This window comes from Boleophthalmus pectinirostris, unplaced genomic scaffold, assembly GCF_026225935.1.
Source record: "Boleophthalmus pectinirostris isolate CB_2022bp ecotype Guang Dong unplaced genomic scaffold, ASM2622593v1 HiC_scaffold_2, whole genome shotgun sequence".
Classification (NCBI taxonomy): domain Eukaryota; kingdom Metazoa; phylum Chordata; class Actinopteri; order Gobiiformes; family Gobiidae; genus Boleophthalmus; species Boleophthalmus pectinirostris.
This window is the reverse complement of record NW_026571152.1, coordinates 11,644,972-11,666,398: the sequence shown is the minus strand read 5'-3', so window position 1 is coordinate 11,666,398 and position 21,427 is coordinate 11,644,972. Positions and strand designations below refer to the sequence as shown.

General features: G+C 39.7%; 1 protein-coding gene across 3 annotated transcripts in view; it reads right to left on the bottom strand.

The window, feature by feature from the left end:
* lrrk2 (leucine-rich repeat kinase 2) overlaps positions 1–21,427 on the bottom strand; it is a 50,347-nt gene that overhangs the window by 9,901 nt on the left and 19,019 nt on the right. For 2 of the 3 annotated variants that reach the window (XM_055155307.1, XM_055155309.1), the window contains 26 exons: positions 19,842–19,969; positions 18,639–18,783; positions 18,005–18,144; positions 17,741–17,869; positions 16,173–16,343; positions 15,012–15,279; positions 14,529–14,717; positions 14,119–14,234; positions 13,623–13,695; positions 12,922–13,106; positions 12,422–12,675; positions 11,586–11,734; positions 11,184–11,277; positions 10,676–10,862; positions 9,755–9,936; positions 9,069–9,289; positions 8,035–8,162; positions 5,756–5,974; positions 4,687–4,888; positions 4,437–4,525; positions 3,385–3,572; positions 3,074–3,228; positions 2,704–2,850; positions 2,369–2,560; positions 1,885–2,031; positions 1,653–1,765 (listed from right to left, as the gene is read on the bottom strand). In XM_055155307.1, coding sequence (XP_055011282.1) covers positions 1,653–1,765; positions 1,885–2,031; positions 2,369–2,560; positions 2,704–2,850; positions 3,074–3,228; positions 3,385–3,572; positions 4,437–4,525; positions 4,687–4,888; positions 5,756–5,974; positions 8,035–8,162; positions 9,069–9,289; positions 9,755–9,936; positions 10,676–10,862; positions 11,184–11,277; positions 11,586–11,734; positions 12,422–12,675; positions 12,922–13,106; positions 13,623–13,695; positions 14,119–14,234; positions 14,529–14,717; positions 15,012–15,279; positions 16,173–16,343; positions 17,741–17,869; positions 18,005–18,144; positions 18,639–18,783; positions 19,842–19,969 — 4,211 coding nt within the window. The remainder of the gene's footprint in view (positions 1–1,652; positions 1,766–1,884; positions 2,032–2,368; positions 2,561–2,703; positions 2,851–3,073; positions 3,229–3,384; positions 3,573–4,436; positions 4,526–4,686; positions 4,889–5,755; positions 5,975–8,034; positions 8,163–9,068; positions 9,290–9,754; positions 9,937–10,675; positions 10,863–11,183; positions 11,278–11,585; positions 11,735–12,421; positions 12,676–12,921; positions 13,107–13,622; positions 13,696–14,118; positions 14,235–14,528; positions 14,718–15,011; positions 15,280–16,172; positions 16,344–17,740; positions 17,870–18,004; positions 18,145–18,638; positions 18,784–19,841; positions 19,970–21,427) is intronic. The other variant, XM_055155308.1, reaches the window with a different exon arrangement.

The window sequence follows — 21,427 nt, the reverse complement described above, 5'->3', positions numbered from 1 at the left end:
CTATGGATTATGATCAACAGCGCTTGAGTTTTTTGGACCTGTGGATCATCAGAGAGGGTAATCAGCTGTATACGGACTTATATAAAAAGCCTACAGCTCGAAATTCTTTACTTAGAGCTGACTCTCAGCATCCACTTCCATTGAAAAAGAGTCTCCCATACAGTCAATTTTGTAGGCTTAAAAGAATATGCCACAAAACTGATGACTTTGAAAGAAATTTAAGTAATATGATGACAAACTTTGAACAAAGGGGTTATAAGAAATCTATTTTAAATGATGCTGCCACTAAAGTAAAAGGAAAACCTAGATCTGATTTTCTGAGGGTCAGCCCTCCAAAAAAATGCCAATAAGCGGATTGTATTTTCTACTGGATACTCAAAACCCGCGGAACAACTTAAAAACATCATAACTAAACATTGGCATATACTAAAAACTGACTCTTCATTGGGTGTGGCTTTTAAAGAGCACCCCCTTGTGGTGTATAAAAGAGGAAGAAACCTTGGAGATAGACTTGTGCACTCCTACCTTCCTCCTAATCAAACCACATACCAAACTATACTGACTCCTATTCCTGATGGAAATCGTCGCTGTGGTGGGTGCAGTCAGTGTAACTACACATATCGCTGCAATAGTTTTAAGCACCCTCACACTGGTAAAGAAATAAAGATCAAAGGAATTATATCCTGTAACACCAAGTCCGTGATTTATATGATCACCTGCCCCTGTGGTAAGGCTTATGTGGGTAAAACCAGCAGGGCTTTAAAAACACGGATTGCAGAGCATAGGAGTACAATCAGATGCAAAAACATGAACTATCCTGTGGCGGCTCATTTTGTTAATTTTAACCATCCTATCTCTTCCTTAAGATATATTGGCATCGAACATGTGGAACTGCCCCCTAGAGGTGGTAATCTAGAGATGCTCCTGTCAAAAAGAGAGCACTTCTGGATTCACCAGCTTAAAACTTTTACTCCTCATGGACTTAATATCGAGTTTGATCTAAGATGTTTTTTGTAATAGACAAACTATTTCTGTATTTTCTAAAATGTTTTTTATGTAAATTGTTGTTTCTTGTTGTAGAATGGGCTGAACTCACTGGGTGACCTCACTTTGGGACCTCCCATTCATTGAGTGGGTATATGGGCACCTGGGCTGGCAACCATTTTGTGTGCTGTGGTCCAAGACAAGAAAAATATCTGATGAAGGCTTTTTTTGCCGAAACGTTATTTTGTTAATAAAATAGTATTTGGACATCGGCCAACCGAGTGTGCTATGCATTTTTTCACTCTGATATGGTTACAGTGGTGGTCATTTCTACACTGTTTTTGTGATCAAGACCTTTCAGCTCCATTCAGAAGCCATTTTCAATAGATGGAACTGGATTGAAGAACTGGGCTTTATGCTAACCTGAGTTTACTATGTCCAGCCCCAAAGGGAGGAGTTTTAGAGTAAAAGAAGAGTGAAACTGACCTGCCATTATTACTTCCTTAAGCACCTGATTATCATTTGATGCATCATTCCTAATAGGGGATTATGTGTCTCATTGCAAATTCAATTTCAAACAATAACAAGTATCTACATATTATGGACATAGTAAAATAAACTGGGATAATATTATTGACAAAAACAAGGTTAAAACAATCTGATGTTACCTGTCGGAGGAGTCTATAGACATACAGCTCAGATGCGTGTTTGTTGAAAATCTTCACCGCAACTTCTTCATTCTTGTACATCCCTCTGTAAACTGTACCAAAGCCCCCATCACCTGAAACGTAATAAATATACAGAGGAGAGTGTCAGAGGATGCAAAGGTGAGGGTCAGGGGAGCAAAGGTGAGGGTCAGGGGAGCAGAGGAGCAGAGGATGCAGAAGAGAGGAGTCTTACCCAAACGGTTCTCTGCAGAAATGTCCACCTCCAGCTCTTCATTGTCCAGTATCGTAGCTGCTGATTGATCACTCAGCACCAGGTCAGGAGCAATTTGAGAGAGAGGAAGAGTACATCGTGGGTCCTCTGGGTTAACCATCAAGAAATCTGAAAAAGGCAATAAGGTTTTCATAAGAGATGAGTGTTGATACTAAAACTTGTATCAAAAGATACAAGAAACTCATTTGTGAACTAAAAATGTCACATTCACAGGACAGAAATTAAGCCTTCCTGGATAAATTTAGAACAATGTTGAGTGGTATCAGAACAAGTATAAGACTAGTATACGCCCATGGACCACTATGGAACCTATCTGAGGGATTACACAGATACACAGCCATATGTAGTAATATCAGTATTGAGTATCAAGTCTATTCCTTATTATCCTTAGTATTCCTCAGTAGCAAAAACCCACTACTACATGTATGCAGAGTATTTGTGGTACCATTGTCAAAGTATTTGAACAGATCTTCCAGTAGGATCCTCTTAAACTCCTGTCCGTCCTCGTAGCTGTACAGAGCCCACTTCTTTACCAGAGCCTCTCCGCTGCCGTGCATGTCTGTGTTTAATAAACCAGGGAACCACTCCTCCAACAGAGAGTCAATATGATCCACCACCTGCCCCAGCAGCACGCGGCCTGAAGGGGGCAGCACAGAGAGCACACATCAATCCTGTGCTTTATTATTAAATATCTAAACATATGATGCACAAATGTTAACTTTATGCAGGATTTTTTCTGTTAATGTACACACAACCAAGTGGGTGACAGACCATAGATACCTTTGTGTGAAGAGGGGACAGTGATCCTGACATAACAGGAGGAGCAGTGGTCCAGAGACGCTGCCTCAACTAAACAATACGCATCAGGAGACCAGCTCAGATACACCCCTCTCCTCCAGTAGATCCGGTTTGGGCGAGAACTTTTTTCTAAACACAATAACAGCATTTATAAAACACCACAGTATGCCCCTTCTCTGCATCCTCTGCTCATCTGGCCCTCTTCTCTGTTCCTCAGACTCTCTTTCTGCATTCTCTGCTCTATCTGCTCCTCCTCTGGATCCTTTGCTTTATTTGACCTTTTTGACCCATTTGGCTCTTTGGTCTTGTTCTAGGCCTCACGTTTCCAACTTCTGTACCATAATCATTGTACCTCGTAAACTGAGCAGCAGAGAGGAGACTTCTAGAAGGCGGGTGATCAATCTGGACCAGAAATCCATCGGAAAATATGGCATCTCATACAAACGGACTATAACCTCTGAGTTCTCACTGTGAGGAAGTTCTATCACGGGACGATGCTTTGACAAACTGGAGACAGAAAAAAACACAAATGGATTAATAATTTTGAAAAAGAAAATTATAAAAGTAAACAAAAAGCAGAGGAGGCAGAAGAGAAGGTCATAAGGAGCAGAGGATGCAGAAGAGAGGATCAGGAGAAACATAGAATGCAGAGGAGAGCTTCACCTGCTGGGCACTAGGAGCTGGTCATCCCCGAAGGGGAGAGCAATGTGAAACTTCTGGAGGAGTTTGAAGAACTGCGAGGTGTGAGACTTTGGGAAACAGTTTGTATCAGACAGAAGCTTCTCCACTGTGTGGCGCTGCAACACGCCCTTAGGATGCTCCCGAGACCCACAGCTCTTCACTGACAACTTCTGAAGGATAGAAATTAAAAGTGCACTGCGTCATTTTTTGGTTGAGGGTCACTTGCATATTTCTATGGATATGTTATTGCTCTTTCTGGAATGTTCCACAGTTTGACATTAAACAGTTCAATCTTACATTTATTCAATTACAGGTGCTTTAATGGCATTCTGACAGTGAGCGGGGTTGCCTCTCCACATATCTGATCTGTAACTTGCTCTGGTTTGGTCTCCATGAAGAAATGTTTAATACCATACTGTGAAAAATTCCAGAAATACAAATAACATTTTTGTGGAGAAAAGCATTTGACTGACCCTCCACCAAAAGTTACAAAATGACAAAACTAGCTCAATCTATTACACAGTTTGAGAACATCAAAAAATTGGTATAGATATTAAATTGTATTTAAAGGTATGAAGTAATTAAAGGTGCTGTATCTGATTTTTACTGTCTCATAAATGTGAAAAACTGAACTAATTAATTTTAAGCGGTTTGCAGTGGTCCAAAATTATTCCTCACATATGCATTCAGAGCATCCTAATTATTCACAGCAATGCGGTTATAAGCACTTTTTAAACCAGAGTGGTGTTTTGACGGAAAACCTAACAGCAACTAGCATGCTAACTGTGCACTACGTCAAGAGCTGCTTATACAACATAGCTCATACACTTTGCTGAAAAAGAAAATCAAGTACCAGTGCTTTAATGTGGGGAAAATGCTTTTGTATTTGTAAAAAATATTTTTGTGTCTGTAAAAATTGAGCTGAACAAAGAAAGTATTTAATAAAAAAAACTCACTTGTTGAATATGACTAATTTATAAATAAAATAAAATAAAACAAAAACAAAAGAAACAAACCCTGCTGAGGCGTGGTACCTGAGAGATGATGTTGCAGATCCACTGAGGCTGGATGAAGTACAGATCCTGAAGCTGGAGAGCAGGGTCATCAAAATGCAGCAAAACTCCTGCACAAAATAACATTAAGACCAAGATTAAATTAGAGTAAACTCACTATGTTTCCTTCTTTATCAATTTTAATAATGGTGAATAATAGTGCTTATACAGAAGGTCTAACTCAGGATTTATCCATGTTTAACCCAGGACTAACCCAAGCCTTGTCTCTGACCTGCTTCTGAGAGGAAGTGGATAGCGTGTGGTAGTTCGCTCTCCTCCAGTTGAAGTTGAGCCTCTTGGATGAACTGTACCAGGTCTGTGCGTCTCAGAATGGGGAAGTCTGGAGAAACTCTGGTCCTCTCCTGAAAAACCCTCCTCTCAAGCTCCACATAAGAGTCTGGAACCAGCTGCCCCAACACAGGCTGACCCTGCATCTGAGAGAGAGACAGACAGAGAGAAAGAAAGACATTAACATCTGAGAGAGAGAGACAGGGAAAGGAGTTAAAGAAGGGTTACAATATGTTACACCACCATATTCTGGAATCACTATGATTTGAAGTGCTCTATATGAGGCCTGTCAGACCTCGGCCTGTGCTTCAGTTTGACAGAATCTGACTAGGAAAGGCTGGTTTAGTTGGAACTATCAACAGGTATGCTGATTTGCGCTGTTAAAATCTCTCACACATAATATTAGCCAGTTTGTCAGTAGTAATTCACACATTTTTGTTGAAAATAAAACTCCTAAACAGGACCATGAACACTTATTTTGATCACAGGCTCCTGAAGATGTCTTGTTTAAATCCATTTTGAATTATAGTTTTCGGACTATCTTAAAACTTCTGTGCCAGTGTTTGCTAACGTGTGTACTGTGTCTGCTGAATATTGCACCTTAGAAATACATGTTGAACACCCCCAGTGTGATGTCACTGCAAAGTATCAATTACTTGGTTTAGTGGGATAGTAACTATGCTAAATACTTATCATAGCTTTACAAAAATACAGGAAGTAGCACTGAGATGTAAAATAGCATCCCTCTACCTGTCACCAACACAGAAAAATTCATTCAAAATGAGACAAATTACGCACAAGGAAGACATTTTTCTGACAGTTTAGGCCTTCATTTAACAAAATAAAAGCGTTGTCATTTATTTGTATTAGTCTAATCAAAACAATTGTGTAATTTTGGCTATTGTTAACATTATGGTTGGTAGGTAAAAGTTATGGAATTATTTTTAATTTTTTAAATAGTGTTCATCTGTTATTACAGAGACTGACATATATCCCAGGTACAGCTGTGCTACCTTAAAGTTAGTAGCCTCTCGGACAATGGCTTTCCTCAGTCTGCTCAGAGCGTCGGACTCCTCACACGCACAGACCATGTGGTAGTCTCTGATGGAGGGGAAGCCCTGATGGTGTAACAGTTCCTCTTGGATCGTAACCAGACTGGACTGTACCTGGTCTTCAGAGCTCAGGTCTAAGTGAGTCCCAACCAATATGACAGGAGACATAGGTGCCACTGCCTTAGATTGAAACAAAGATAATAAAGAAAAATTTATCATAGATTTAACTGTGAAAAAAGCATTTGCCCCTTGTTCCAATATATCTGCTCCAAATACAAGCATGATTTCCTTGAGTCAGTTATCTATGTATTTCTGACGCTAGATGCTCCAGAACAGATTTATATTTAATCAATGCAATTATTGTATTTATGTTTTAATAAAAGTATTCTGTTCAAAGTTCACATTTTAAACCAATCCATAAGAACTGATAAACTAACACAAGAAACACATTTCAGAACATTACAGACCTAAAGTAAATTACAGGGTTAGCAATTTTTATGCACAATAAGAAAATAGTTTTAGTGTTTGTTGGAGGAAATTATGACTAGGGGTGTCAAATTATCGCGTTAATTGCGATTAATTAATTACAGTCATATTTAGCGCGTTATGTTTTTTAATCGCGTTAATCTCATTTTTAATCTCTAACTTTACTGTTTCTGTATGTGAGTTTCTTTATTATAAAAACCTGTTTTTTATGTGTTGTTGGGACAACAACACACACACACAAAACACATTTATAAATTTTTTTATTTAGGTAATTCCACTCATTGCCGGAAAGCCACACAAAACGCAGTAAAAGCGATGTAAACGTCATGTTAACGTTGGCAGCATCAGTCGCACAATGGACGAGGTCAAAGAGCCAGTAGAACAGAGGCAGCAGTGCACGGGTAAAAACACATTCGTGTCTTGGAAATTATTCTCCCGACGTGAAATATAAAAGAAAATAACAAATATAATATCGCCTGAAAACAACCTGCATAGGCTCATGATCTCTGCACTACTGTCCTACAGTGACCTGCCACATGAGGGGACACGCACACAAACAAACACAAACAAACACACACCTTCATCATCGTCAGTAACCTGAGAACGCGCGGACCACGTTTCCTTCTGTAGTTACTGCGCGGACACCGACGTGCTCCCGTGAGCCGCGTGTGGATAGTGTTTTCTCGCGTACGCGGCATAAACCGCGCTTCCTCCTGTGCGCCTCTAAACCAGAACTAACACTAAGACTAAAACCAGGACTAAACCAGGACTAAACCAGGACTAAACCAGAACTAAAACCAGGTCTAAACCAGGACTAAACCAGAACTAAAACCAGAACTAAAACCAGAACTAAAACCAGGACTAAACCAGGTCTAAACCAGGTCTAAACCAGGACTAAACCAGGACTAAACCAGGACTAACACCAGGACTAACACCAGGACTAACACCAGGACTAAACCAGGTCTAAACCAGGACTAAACCAGGACTAACACCAGGACTAACACCAGGACTAACACCAGGACTAAACCAGGTCTAAACCAGGACTAAACCAGAACTAACACCAGGACTAAAACCAGGATTAATCCATTCCAGGACTAAACTAGGACTAAAGTAGGTCTAAACCAGGTCTAAACCAGGACTAAAACCAGTGATCTCATATATAAAGCATTTCTCTATCAATAATATTTTTAATATGGTTAAGGAAAGACTGGACGTTTTATTGTCTTTAAGTAGACAAAAGTTATTATGTTCAGATTTCCTCGTCTTTGCTACTTTACAACAAACAGTTTCTTATTCATGGAGACTTGGGCTCAACAGCCAAATTGGAGAGATTTGTTAAACAATAAATGACTTTATAAAGTCACTTTTTTAAATCTATATTAGTCTTTTGATCTGCCACAATAATGTAATAATGAATTTAAATGAAAATATCTCAAATTGAAGGCTTTTCTCAGCAATTTTTAGGTGAGATTAAAATGAGATTAATTAGATTAATTAATTACAGATCATAATTAATTAATCTCAAATTTTTTTTAATCGCATGACAGCACTAATTATGACACTTCTCTAATCTACATTTCTAAAATTGTGAACATGTCTGAAAACACATGTGAATACTAGTGATGTGACAAAGAGATTAGGAGAGAGGAATTACTATAGATAAATACAGACTTCCTCTTATTTACACCAGAATTAATCTGTAAACACTGACACGTATTTGTCAAATGCAGAATTAATTCGATTTGATTAGTTACCTTGATGTTGAAGAGCCATGGTTTGAGTGCGTCCACTTGAGCAACACCTTTGCTGAGGTCATACACCACCAGGTACAGGGCTCTGGAGCTCATCAGGTGAGGGAGAGCTCCACTCAGCTCCTCTCCACCTGGACACAACACAAACAGCCACATCTACACTGCGGGGACTGAACCTGAACAAATCCAAGAATAAAACTGGACTAAACCAAACGTAAGGTCGGACCACTATGCCAGATCTAATCCTTAAATGTATCACTTCAAACTACATCCTAAAAGGAACATATTGTGTAAAACCAACTTACATCAGTTTTTAACCATGGTATAGCAGCAACTGATTAATTCTAGAATGTTTCAGTAATTCTGTATTATCCTGCATTTGAGTGTTCAGAAAATTTCTGTTTTCACTAACCCCCTATCTACACCCACAGTCCTCTGCTTACTAAGATTATTCAAAAAAGTCAGACTTAAAAATGTCACTTAGCCATTTTTCCATAATGGAAAGTAAATGAAACTCTAGTTCTTGTGAAATGCCAATTACTGTTCTGTTCTGTAGTCAATGTACATGTTCCAAGTATTATGAGTTGACCAATGTGTCAATTTACAATTGACAAAATAATAATCTATGTATGATATAGTCACTAGAAAAAACATGATAAAAGCATAGAATGTCATTGGTTGCATAATTTTGGAGAAAAATCAAATTGCAATTTTTGTATTTAAAAGAATTCACAGTGCACATTTTCAACTCATCTAGAAGCATTAAGAAGAGCATTTGAAAAGACTGCATTTCAGAACATGTTTATAGAGGTCTAAACTACAAACAACTCAAAAAGGTTCAAATATCTACATGGGATTTAATTGCTTGTTGTGAGTAATATTTTACTGGTTGGTATTTTAAAAGTTTCAAGTCATGTTTTAATTATTTCAATATATTTATTTTTATTAAAATTATAAAAAAAAATATGAGTTTAAAACCAACAAATTATAGTTAATTATAGCTAACTAAATGACTAAAGTTTATAATTTTCTCTGACCTGAGAAGTCCCAGACGTTGAGCACAAGCTTCTTCCTGTCTCGTTCTCGGATGGTCCAGTCAGAGACCTCGATGCAGGCCTTCTGTTTGGGTGTGACCTGTGACTTTTTGGCCTTGGTGAGCAGTTGGATCAGACTGGTTTTACCGGAGCCTGAGTTTCCCACAACAATGAGCTTCATTCTGTAGTACGGCATGGCCTTCTTCAGACGCTGCTGTAGGAACCTGCAGGAAAGTTATGTGTTAGACTCATTTTAGACCTGTTTTAAGTCCAACTATATCCCCATTATAATCCTGGTATAACCCTGGTATAGTCTTGCATTAGCTACTCTGAGCTCTTCCCATGTGACTGAGCTCCTTACCCCATCTCTAAGGTAAAAAACTATTTTAAACGCTGGTTCGGTCATTACCCAAGCTCATGACAGTAGGTGAGAATAGAATAGAATTCTAGGTGGAGTTTGCATGTTCTCCCTGTGTCTGGGTGAGCACTCCAGCAGTTTCCCCCATCAACCCAAAACAAGCACAACAGTTCAAAGCTAAGACAGTCCTGACCAAGACTAGCTCAACATTTGGAGATGGTTCCCACTGCTCTTGACAGGTTTAACCCAGAAACACAGAAGGATGGGTTAAATGCAGAGGCCACATTTCAGGACTTAAACAAATGCTTGTAAGAACCTCCCTGTGCTGTACCTGATGATGTCTTTGGTCTTGGAGCCGATGAGCTTCAAGTCGAGCTGCAGTTTGAGTCCGTCCAGAGGAAGGTCCCACAGGCGCACCAGTTTACCCATCTCATCTGGAAATGAGCGCAAACCAAGATTCCTACTCACATCCAGAGAGGTGAGGCCTTCCAGGAGCCCAATCTCCCCTGGCAACTGGAAAAGATAAAATATATATAGGAATGAACTGTAATTAATTGTTAAATTTGTGTATTCAGAATATTAATCAGTATATTTGGCTAGTTTAGATGTATTTATTTTTTACTTTGATTATTTGACTTGTAAGGAATTACTTCACAGTCGCAGAGTTGTTCAAAAGTGACACTGAGGAGGAAGAATTAATTGGATTTAGTGTTTTATAGTGAGATGGAGAGTTTGCTAATCTTGTTATGTTGTTTATGCTATAGTTATCTGAATAACTCTTAATATGTGACGTTAACAGTCTGTTGTTCTCTGGTCCATTGTTATTACTATAAATTGCCTGAAAATGTCAGTTCCTGGTCTCTGATTTTATAAAATAAATTTTCCCCAAAAAGCGCGACTTACAGTCCGGTGCAACTTATATATGTTTTTTTCTTCTTCATTACGCATTTTTTGGATGGTGCGATATATACTCCGGACTGGAGCAACTTATAGTCTGAAAAATACGGTATTGCTATTAGGAATAGATTCTGTTCAGAATGCAATTACAGCTGTTACACAGAATAAGACCTCATGCAAACACAGCAAGGGTATCTGACACACAGGGACATTTCGGAACATGTTTGTAAAGGTCTAAACTACAGGGTTAGGAGCTTTTACACATTATAAGACCTAATGGAGACACAGCGAGGGCATCTGACACAGAGGGAGAGCATCTGACACACAGGAAGGGCATCTGACACACATCTTGTACCTGTGTGAGTTTGTTGTCACTCAGGTGCAGTTTCTCGAGTCGGCTCCATCTGAACACATCTGAGCTTAGGTCCAGAGACTCAATACAGTTTTTACTAAACATGAGCTCACGAAGGTTTAAGGAAGACCAGCACGAAGGAGGAGGGAGGGAGGAGATATTGTTGTTTCTTAGGTCCACTGAGCGCAAACTGAAGAGAAAGAGAGATACAGAGAAAGGAGAGTTTGGTGATGGTTTAAGGATTCTACACAGTCACTTTTTTGCTAAAATGTGTATATGGTGTTTGAATTGATGCTTTACAGTGACATCTTTCTTGTAAAAAGCTCAAAAAATTAGATTTTGATACATTTTCACAATGATATAAGGAATTTGAAAAAAGAGAAAAGAGGCTTCCAATCGGCACCATTGGCTGCTCCAACCACCACCAACACCACGTTCATACTAGGCAAGGTGGGTGAAGTGCCTTGACTAAAGATACAATAACAGAACTTGGTCCGAGGGAGTTTCTTACTTTGGCAGTTGGAGGATGGCATCTGGGACATGGCTGAAATTGTTGTTTGCTAATTTCAGAGTCGTCAGTTTCAGCGGCAGAAACAGGAGATCAGCTGAGAGAAGACAGGAACCACAGGATATAAGATTTATGTAAGCATATTGTTAAAGAGAGGGTATTTTAATTTTATGGGATATTAACTATTTATACATCACATATTTAGATCACCATGTTACCTTTTGTTGTTTGGAAAATGCTATATTCTCCAGAAAACAATGTGTTAACATGTTTTATAAGTTTCACTTTCATTTTTGACAATGATAAATATTTATCACAGGTACTATCCCAGCAAACCAAGACATAATTTGAAAACGTGTCATATGCACTTTAATACTGGCTTTAAACATGTATGGTTGGACTCACAGAGTTTGTTGGTGGAGGCACTGAACACCTCCAGTTTGGGACAGTCTCTCAGAAAGTCTGAGGATAATTCCTCCAAGTTGTTTTTACTGACGTCCAGAAGTTTGAGCTCAGGTAAAGACAGAGGCATGGAGAGAGACACAATACTGTTTCTGCAAACAGAAACAAACATTTGTAACTAACAGGGCTGCAACATGAATCAAATCAAAATCTTAAATTCAATGGGTGCTATTAGCAAATTGCAAATACTGCATTTTTCCTTACAACCTTACAATTTCCTGCACAAACAACAAAATCTCATGTTTATTCTGCACAGAAACGGCAAACCCTGTAGTTTAGATCTGTACAAATGTTCTGAAATGTGATTCTTGTATTAGTTTGTCAGAATACAAAATCGCTAATCTAATTGGAAATGTCAAGTCCTGGTTAAGTTCTGGGTTTAGTCTAAAATGTGATGTGGTGTGTGCATAGTTACTTTCACCCTCTATATATGGGTTAAACAGCCCATAGTTTAAATTGAGCAGGAGGACAGCTCAATTTAATCGTTGTGTTTTTTCTCACAAAAATCCTAACACTAAAATTGTATCACATCCTTCGCAGGCCCGTGCACAGACATTTTGAGGCTCAGGGTGAAAAACCTCACATGGACCCCTTCTAATAAAAAATGAATACTAGGAGGGTCCTATTCCCAGGGCCCAGGAAAACAGACCCCATCTACTCCTCTGATCCCTAGTTACACATATGCACGTATCATAAAGTAATAATTGCGATCTTTGCGCATTTGAATTGTAAAAATAAGAATCATTCAGTTAATAGGTGTATATCTTAACATGCCTTACCCCTCTATGAGCAGCTCCTCCAGGTTGCCCATGAACTCCCCAATGTTCAGAGGAAACTCCTGCAGTTTATTAAAGGAGAGGTTCAGATGTTTGAGAGACGGGCAGACAGCTGATTGGCTGAAGCACAGTGAGGGGGCATGGACACAGTTACGGGACACATTGAGCATGCTCAGAGAGGGCAGGGTCAGGAGGTCCACAGGAAAACAGTTCAGCTGGTTTCCCTGAAGGTCTAGACGAGTCAGGCTCCTCAGACTCTGGAACAAGAGGCAAAGCAAGGTTAAGGTAGGTAGCCACTGTGGGAAATTTCACTTTCTTCAGTGAAACTAATAAGTTGTTTTATTCCTTAAAAAGTTTGGAAAATTTGAAAATCAGCATTAAACTAGGTCTAAAGTTGGACTAAACCAGGACTAAACCGGAAATAAACCAGGTTTAAACCAGGTATAAACCAAGTCTAAACCAGGTCTAAACTAGGTCTAAACTAGGTGTTAACCAGTACATACCTGGCAGAGCTGTGAGGGGAACTCCAGCAGGCTGTTGTGGCTTAGGTCCAGTCTCTGCAGATGTTCCAGTTGTTGTTGAACTGAGTCATCATCCATTAAACAGCTCAGAGAGTCCAGCTCATTCCCAGACAGGTCCAAGAGTCGGATCCTGTCCCAGTCTCTGACAGACAAGGACTCACTCAACACTGGGGAAGGGACAAGGGAATACAGGTGTAAATGTATGGTTGTGCAATTTATCAACTATTGACTATTTTGTTTGTTAAAGGAGCTATACCTAACCTGAAAAACAGAACTAGTTCATTTAAAAACTGTTCGCAGTGGTCTAAAGTTATTCCTTACACATTCTGAGGTTCTGTGACAGTAGAGCTAACAACAAATAGCATGCCAATGTGCATTTCCTGATTCTCAACCAATAAAACACTTTGAAATTAGATACAGATTTTACACAGCAGACTTATTTTGACCTAAAAAGCTACTTATAGCTGCTGCTTAGCTGTGCTTGGGCAAAACATATTTTACTCAAATACATGGAAAAAATCTGGAATAAGATGTCTCCTTTGTCTTATTCTATGAATCTTATTTTTAAAAATCATCCACTACATGTCTGAGTTGATTTTCTTAGGGTTAGGGTTTATTCCCTATTAATTTGTATCTCCCTATGAGAGGATACAAATTAAATAAATTTCTTGGTTCAGTCCTACATTTCTGCATAGATCCAGTGCGGCCGTATTTCTTCTGTAAAGGTTCAGGGGGATCTGTCTCTGTGGCCCCACTCTGAAAAACACAAACACATTTATATTTATGTGGAATATAATGTAATAATACCTTTAAACGTAGACAAACACTGGAGAAAAACAATTAACAATTAGCTACAGAACAGGGACTACATGCACATTTATATCAGACTTAAATATTAAGCTTGCAAATGCAGCTGCTGTACCATTTAAATTGTTTGAGGATGGATCAGGGAGGCCAAGCTGGTAGCTTGGGAAACCAAGCAGTGGTACTGGCAATGTTCTGGCTTTATTCACACACAAGCCTTTCCTGCATATTCCCAGGAATTTACCCAAGAACTTGACAGATCAGAAATCATTTTTTGCATGACATTTACCTAAAAAACTAAAATTCCCAGATCGAGCTGAGTGTGAATGGGGCTAGTTGATAAGTGTCTGTATAATGTAATACAGCAATCCTGACCTCTGCACTGACCTCAGCACTAGCATGTCTGCGGCGGTTATGCTTCCTGCTCCTGAGCTCCTCTGAAGAGTCACTGTGAGCTTTAGGAGACAGAGGCCCAGCCAAAGAATCACTGCCTGAAACAAGATAGGTACAACATGTTTAACTTCTGTCAATCAAGGAGCACTCATTTGGTCAATATCTCACACTGCTATTGGAGATATGCTTTGGTTGGGATCCAGTCCTTTGTCTGTGTAGTAGTAGTAATAATAGTAAGAATAGGAGTGATAGTAGTAATAGTAGTAGCAATACTAGTAGTACTAGGTAGCCCTTCATCTGTGTAGTAGTGGTAGCAGGAGTAATAATAGAAAACAGAAAAAAATAGAAACAGTAGTGCAAATAGTACTAATATTTGCACTAGTAGTAGGTACCATCACTCTCCAGATCATCGCAGAGCACCAGTCCTTCGTCCATGGACATGAAGCTGAAACAGGAGTCGTCGCTCTCATCAGAGATGTACCCAGAAGTCAGGCAGGGGTCAGTGTGAGACCTCAGAGGCCCAGAGATGCTTTTCAGACGCTGCAGAGAGAGAATGTAGCGTGCTAGGCTAATTCCTTTACCTAAGAGAGAAAGGGACAGTTTACTCAACAAAAACATGCCCAATATGTCAAATCCTCCAACTAAAGAAGTCTAGCTAGTGATTGGTGAAAATGGGTTGATGGGTGAAATGAGTTGATCGGCAAAAAGGCATCTTAATTATAAGCAAAGATTGCACAAATCACTCCAATTACAACTTTGGTTAGGTAAATGGTGAGAGGAAACTATAACATGGCTAAAAGCTCTGAAAAGTCAATTTTACAGATTAAATCTGCCTTAAGTATCAAGTGAAAGAACATTTTAGTATATTCACGTACTGTTGAATCGTGAGTTGAAGCTCTGATTGCGCCCTCTCTCGGCCAACAGCGCACTGAGCCACACTGCATCCAGCCTCCCAAGTCTGAACCCGCCCAAACACAAGGAGGCGCTGTGAACATCCAGCCCGAGTCTGCCCAAAAGCTGCACCACCGCGGCTCCATCCCCCCTCCTCACACTCACAGCCAAAGCCCGACGCAAGTGCTGCTCCTGGGCCCCACGAGCCACCAACAGCTCCAGGAGATCCAGAGGGCCACCACGCTCACAGACCTAAGGAAAGAAGAGAGGGTGTGGGAAGATGAACAAGACTAGAATCTACACTAGAGTTAGTTAGTGTAATCCCTCAGTTGTAAATGGGGGAAACTTTTCAAAGGTAGTCAAGTGGACAACTTTTCTGAAATAAAGATGTTTCAAATGTAGACTAACTATACACAGGCAGTTTCGACACTTTTTCATGTATGGTTCTTCTTATTTCCATGACATTGTAGATTGAAGGCATCAAAACTATGAATGACACATATGTAATGTAGAAAAAAAAATACAACTCAAAAGTTATTTGACTTTTCTACACAATTCCATACATCTTACAACATATATTTGATGTGTTCCATATATAAAATTGAGAAAGTAATTAATATCATTGAATGAGATATAGTGTACAAACTTTTGACTGGTAGTCTATAGACATAGCTCGTTCCAAACAGAAAGTGAGCATGAGAGGGATTCCATTGGCCCCAATTCATTTGAATTAAAAAAATGTCACCTCTCTCTCAATAACTACTGCTGTCAGGCTTTTTATTTTGGTCTTATAATGTCCTTTTTAACCCGCTCAACCTGGACAGGTTTGATTGACAACTACCGTACCTTGTTGCTAAGGGAAGGAGAAAGTACCTTGAACAACCTAACTTCCGACTGATTGTTTATTTGCTATGATACACGTGCTTAAACACAAGTCACTATGGGTGATGTCAAACTCTCAGTTCACTTCCTTATACAGTCTATACTTTCAAGTCATTTTCAAGGTACTGGTCTGAGGAGACAGGATAACCACTCTGCCACAGTAACACAGGAAAGACATGTACTCTCAACTCAGAGAGATCAGGAGTCTAACCCACAACCTCCTCACGGAGAGGAGGAGACAGGATAATCACTCTGCCACAGACCTGGTATATAAGTGGTTCAGTTTTGGTCTTAGAGTTGACGTCTGCTCCCAGTTCGATCAGACATTCGGCCATAGTTGTGTCTCCTTCTTCACAGGCCTTTTCCAACATGGAGGAGTGCAGCTCAGAGTCAGCCCATAGTTTAGACAGAGCCAGGCACACGGTCCTACGCAGCTGAAAGAGAGAGGGGATATGAAAAGGGTTAAGTACTGGTTTAAACCTGATTTAGACCTGTTCAGTCCTGGTTTGTCCCAGTTAAGCCCTGGTTTAGCCTTTGTTTAAGAACCAGGTCAATAGATGCTTGAAAGAGGTTTACTAATCAGGATGCTCCACTTCACATGCTAAGCTTCACATAAGTCAGTCATAAGAGATGACGCACGTATATGCCTTAACGCTAATAAGAGTAAAAATGTGCGTGCATATAGTTATAAACACAGAAGATATATTTTAAAAATGTAACAGAGGAGTTTTCAGTTTCTGGAGTGACTGGAGAGTGGACAGCTCAGTTAAGTCTTTTTAAGTTAAACACAGTTATAGGCCCTTGCTTGTATCTGACAATAAGGACTGATAATGACTTTAAGTGATTTACAAAATAATGCTTTCCTCCTGATTTAGCCCTGGTTTATTCCTGGGTTAGTCCTGGTTTAGTCCTGGTTTAGGGTACAAGATTAACTGGCAATTTAAATAACTGGTTAGCCTAGTTCTATTTAACTCTTCCTTGAATACTGGTGTATTGCTCCCATTGCTGCCTTCACTATTCGTTGGTGCAAAGATCTAAAGTACCAAGTGAACTGGTTTGAGGATGTTAATGAGGGAGAATGTGAGGAATGTTCTTTGTGGAAGTTACAAAGACAAATTTAGATCAAGACACAAAATGTACAGAATGTGTTCAGAGTAGACAGATAATGACACGCATTACGAGAGGGAAAACCCTCTGTTATATAATCATTTGTGTAGCTAAATGGCTGTTTAACTTCTGAGATGCCAGCTTATAATAATAATAATAATAATTAAAGCCATAAAGCTGAATTTGGCATTAAAGGCCCTTGCTCTCCTTGCGACTGTGGGGTACATGACAAAGAGGCTGCCTCTCATCCCCGCCTACATCACTCCATCCCCCAATGTGTATATGTACTGCATTTTCTTGGCATTCAGCTCAGACTTAATAAACTCATTCTTTAACCACTATTTTAACATTGTTGCCCATCAGAAATAACACCTGTGACAAACAAAATAATATTTTTGCTATTTTCTGGGTTTTTAATTAGTCTCGTCCCTCGGCTCAGGCCTAACAATGCACTGGATTTCCAAAGCACTTTACAGTGTATTATTCAATCACTCCACACTTGGTGGTGTTAGGATACTATTGTAGCCAGAGCTGCCCTAGGACAGACTGATGGAAGTGTGGCTGCCATTCTGCACCACTGGTCCCTCCCATGACCAGCTTCATACTAGGCACAGTGGCTGCCCCAATGTGGCACCTGGTATTGCCATAAATCTCCCATCCAGGCCCAGCCCTGCTTAGGTTCTGAGCAATGACACTGGACATTTGTATCAGTCTCCATACTCACCGGGATGCTGCTGCTCTCTGGCGCTTCCTCCCTGAGCTGCTGGAAAACCTGTCGATCAAAGTCGTGTTTCTGAAGCTGAGCTGCAGCTCCAGAACAAGCCTCCATCATGCGCACAGACACCTGAAAACACTGGAAACAAAACGGGCACAAAATAAAACAAATAACACTAACACCCACAATTATAAAAAAATATAAAGTTCATTTTATCCATTTTGTTTTCCTTTGGATCAGTTTGAGAGCCACTGCTTTCGACTTTACACAAACCTTGAGCTCGATCTCTCTGTCATCTTTGTACTGGACCAAAGATGCGACCACCACAGACGCCAAAACAGGTAAAATCATCCGAGAGAGTTTCTTCTTTATGACGAGATGCTGCAGCAGAGTCAGGCCCCAGAGGTGGATCTCTGGATAACAAAAAAACACTTTTTATTGCAGTGACATCACTCTGGGGGGTTCTGCAAGTATGTCTATGGTGAAATGTTCAGCCCTTATCATGTGACACAATGGACACATAAGCAATAACTTCCATAAAAGTTTAAGATGGCCTGAAAACTTAAAAAACACAAATTGGATTTAAACTCAGATTGGCTCCACAGATTGTAAGCATTCATGGTCCTGTTTAGGTGTTTGATGTTCAACAAAAAAGGTGAGAATGTTTAACTGAAAAACTGTTGGATAATGCCAGCTAGCTTGTGACTGTAATGGTATTTGAGAGTAACTCCTTGAACAGCACAAATCAGATCACCTGTTGTAGTTCCAGGTGTGGGGCCAGTCCCAAACAAATAATAACGTTCAACATTTGTGAATTGTAAGTTTGGAGATTTCTTCCAGTCCGATGTTATGTATGGTTGTGATAAAGAAATAGCATGTGTTCGTATCACTGTCATACATGTTGTACCTCTGTCCTCTGGAAACATCTGGAGTGTGTGAAGGACGGTGTCTATTGCCCCCTGCTGGCAGAGGAGATCCACTGCACCGGAGCAGTCAGCCAGAGCAGAGAGCACCTTTAAGCCCCCCCTCTGTATCGAAGGACTGCTGATGAACTGAAAAAGAAATCAGTATATTTTTAAATCACTCTCTTGTGCATCCTCTGATCCTTTCATCTGCATCCTCTGCTCCATCTGACTCTCTCCTCTTCCTTTGCTCCATCTGACCCTTCCTCTGCATTTTGTGGACATTGTGGAAATCCTTAATTATTTCTTATACACTCTGTGTTAATTTGTTCTGTTAACTGAGCTGTAAATGTCTTGGAATGCACAAACAGGTGAAACTTCATTCCTAACCCTTACATAATCGTTTTCCCAGAGCTACTTCCTGCTTAAGTCAACACTGTCCATTGTCCAGACTCAGTCACATCTTATCAAACTCGAACAGGCAATTTCTGTTTGTATTCCCGCCACTTTTCTGCTGGTCGTTTGAGAAATCTTAATTAAATGCTCTAGTTTTTGTAGAGGAGCTCACTGTATCAATACAATTATGTCATTACAACAGTAGTGAATGGGATGTATGCTTGTGTCTGCTTGTCTGTAAACCATCTCTTGTATTTTCTAAGTGGAACTAATCACTGTTTAATTTCTGAAATGTTTTTTTGTTGAGGTCAGTCAAACTGAAAAAGAGGACACAACTTGTAACACAATATGACACATGTGACCTAATAGTGATGCACAGAAACTTGAAAATGCTAATTAACTAACTATTTTAACATTTGGCATAGGGCTACATAAATGTTGAAGAGAAGACTGCAATCTGAAATGTTTAAGACAGTCCAAGAACCGCAGGCTATTCAGAGCATGTCTGTAGGGTCTAAACTATAGGATAAGAAGGGTTTTGCACAGAATAAGATCCCCATGGATACCCAGGTAGGGCATCTGACACACAGAGACATTCCAGAACATATTTGACGAGGTCTGAACTACCAGCTTAGCAGCTTTTTTTGCAGTCTTTGTGATTCAACAAGTATCCAAACAGTGTGTTCATTAAATGTCTCTGTTCTCTTGGAGCCCATTGTCATGAGAGATAAATTGATGATATTTTCATGGAGATAAGATGATGGTGTTGCCCTGGAGATAAGGTGTTTAGTGTGGTAGTGTTGTGTGTTTACCCTGTTGAGCACCTCCAGGTACAGTGTATGAGCCCCCTCCACCACACACTGAGTCTTCAGCACCTTCAGAGACACATCTGCCATGTCAGGGTCACACACAGCACCACTGCTCTCTCTCAAACTGCGGTCTGAAAACAAGCACGGGTGTATTAGAGGGGCTGTACCTATCAGCTGTGTCTTGTCTGCATCAAATTATAAAGCATTTTCATAGTTAGCATGCAAGGTGAATATTGTTAGCAGTGTTCTGATAGCCAAACTCTGCTCTGATGTCTGATAGCTGTAGAAAGTGCTTATAAACTCATCATGGTGAATAATTACAAAGTTCAGTGTGCATTAGGTAAGGGAGGAATAACTATGTAAACTGTTTAAAATAAACTAGTTCTGCATTTCATGTTTTTAAGACCATGAAATCAGCTAAATGTGTCTTTGTGTCCAAGAGGGGGATTCACAAGTCTATTATCCGCACAATGACTTGCTTATAGATCTGATTTCTATAATGAGGCTTACACAGAATCTGGGCTTTCCTTCAGAGATAACCCCAGAAACACTCCAGACCACAGAGTCAAATCTAATACACTAAATGTCATTTTTCAACCGTGAAAGAGGACTGACTTAAGTGAGATAGTCCAGATTCTATGCTCAAGTGCATTTGCTAATGTACAGATTTTTAAAAATCATACTGTTAACACAATAAAATGTCTACTACTACTAATAATAAAAGCAAATAGATACCATAAAGATAATAAAAACAGAATGCCATTTTTTTAAACAAATAATAGTAGTACTAGTTTTTGTAAAGCTCCACAGTGTAACTTTTTAGCATTCTTTTCTTCTTCATTTTGTATGTTTTTATTGCTCTGAAAAACATGTGTCCTTATTAGCATCACCGCAAACCTGACCCTTATGTGGCAATGGAAATGTTATTCTTTTTAGGGGTGTCAAATTATCGCGTTAATTGCGATTAATTAATTACAGTCATATTTAGCGCGTTATGTTTTTTAATCGCGTTAATCTCATTTTTAATCTCTAACTTTAGTGTTTCTGTATGTGAGTTTCTTTATTATAAAACCTGTTTTTATGTGTTGTTGGGACAACAACACACACACACACAAAACACATTTATACATTTTTTTATTTCGGTAATTCCACTCATTGCCGGAAACCCACACAAAACGCGCGCAGTAACAGCGTAAGTAAACGTCATTTTAACGTTGGCGGCATCAGTCGCACAATGGACGAGGTCAAAGAGCCAGTAGAACAGAGCAGCGCACAGGTAAAAACACATTCCTGTCTTGGAAATTATTCTCCCGACGTGAAATATAAAAGAAAATAACAAATATAATATCGCCTGAAAACAACCTGCATAGGCTCATGATCTCTGCACTACTGTCCTATAGTGACCTGCCACATGAGGGGACACGCACACAAACAAACACACACAAACAAACCTTCATCATCGTCAGTAACCTGAGAACGCGCGGACCACGTTTCCTTCTGTAGTTACTGCGCGGACACCGACGTGCTCCCGTGAGCCGCGTGTGGATAGTGTTTTCTCGCGTACGCGGCGTAAACCGCGCTTCCTCCTG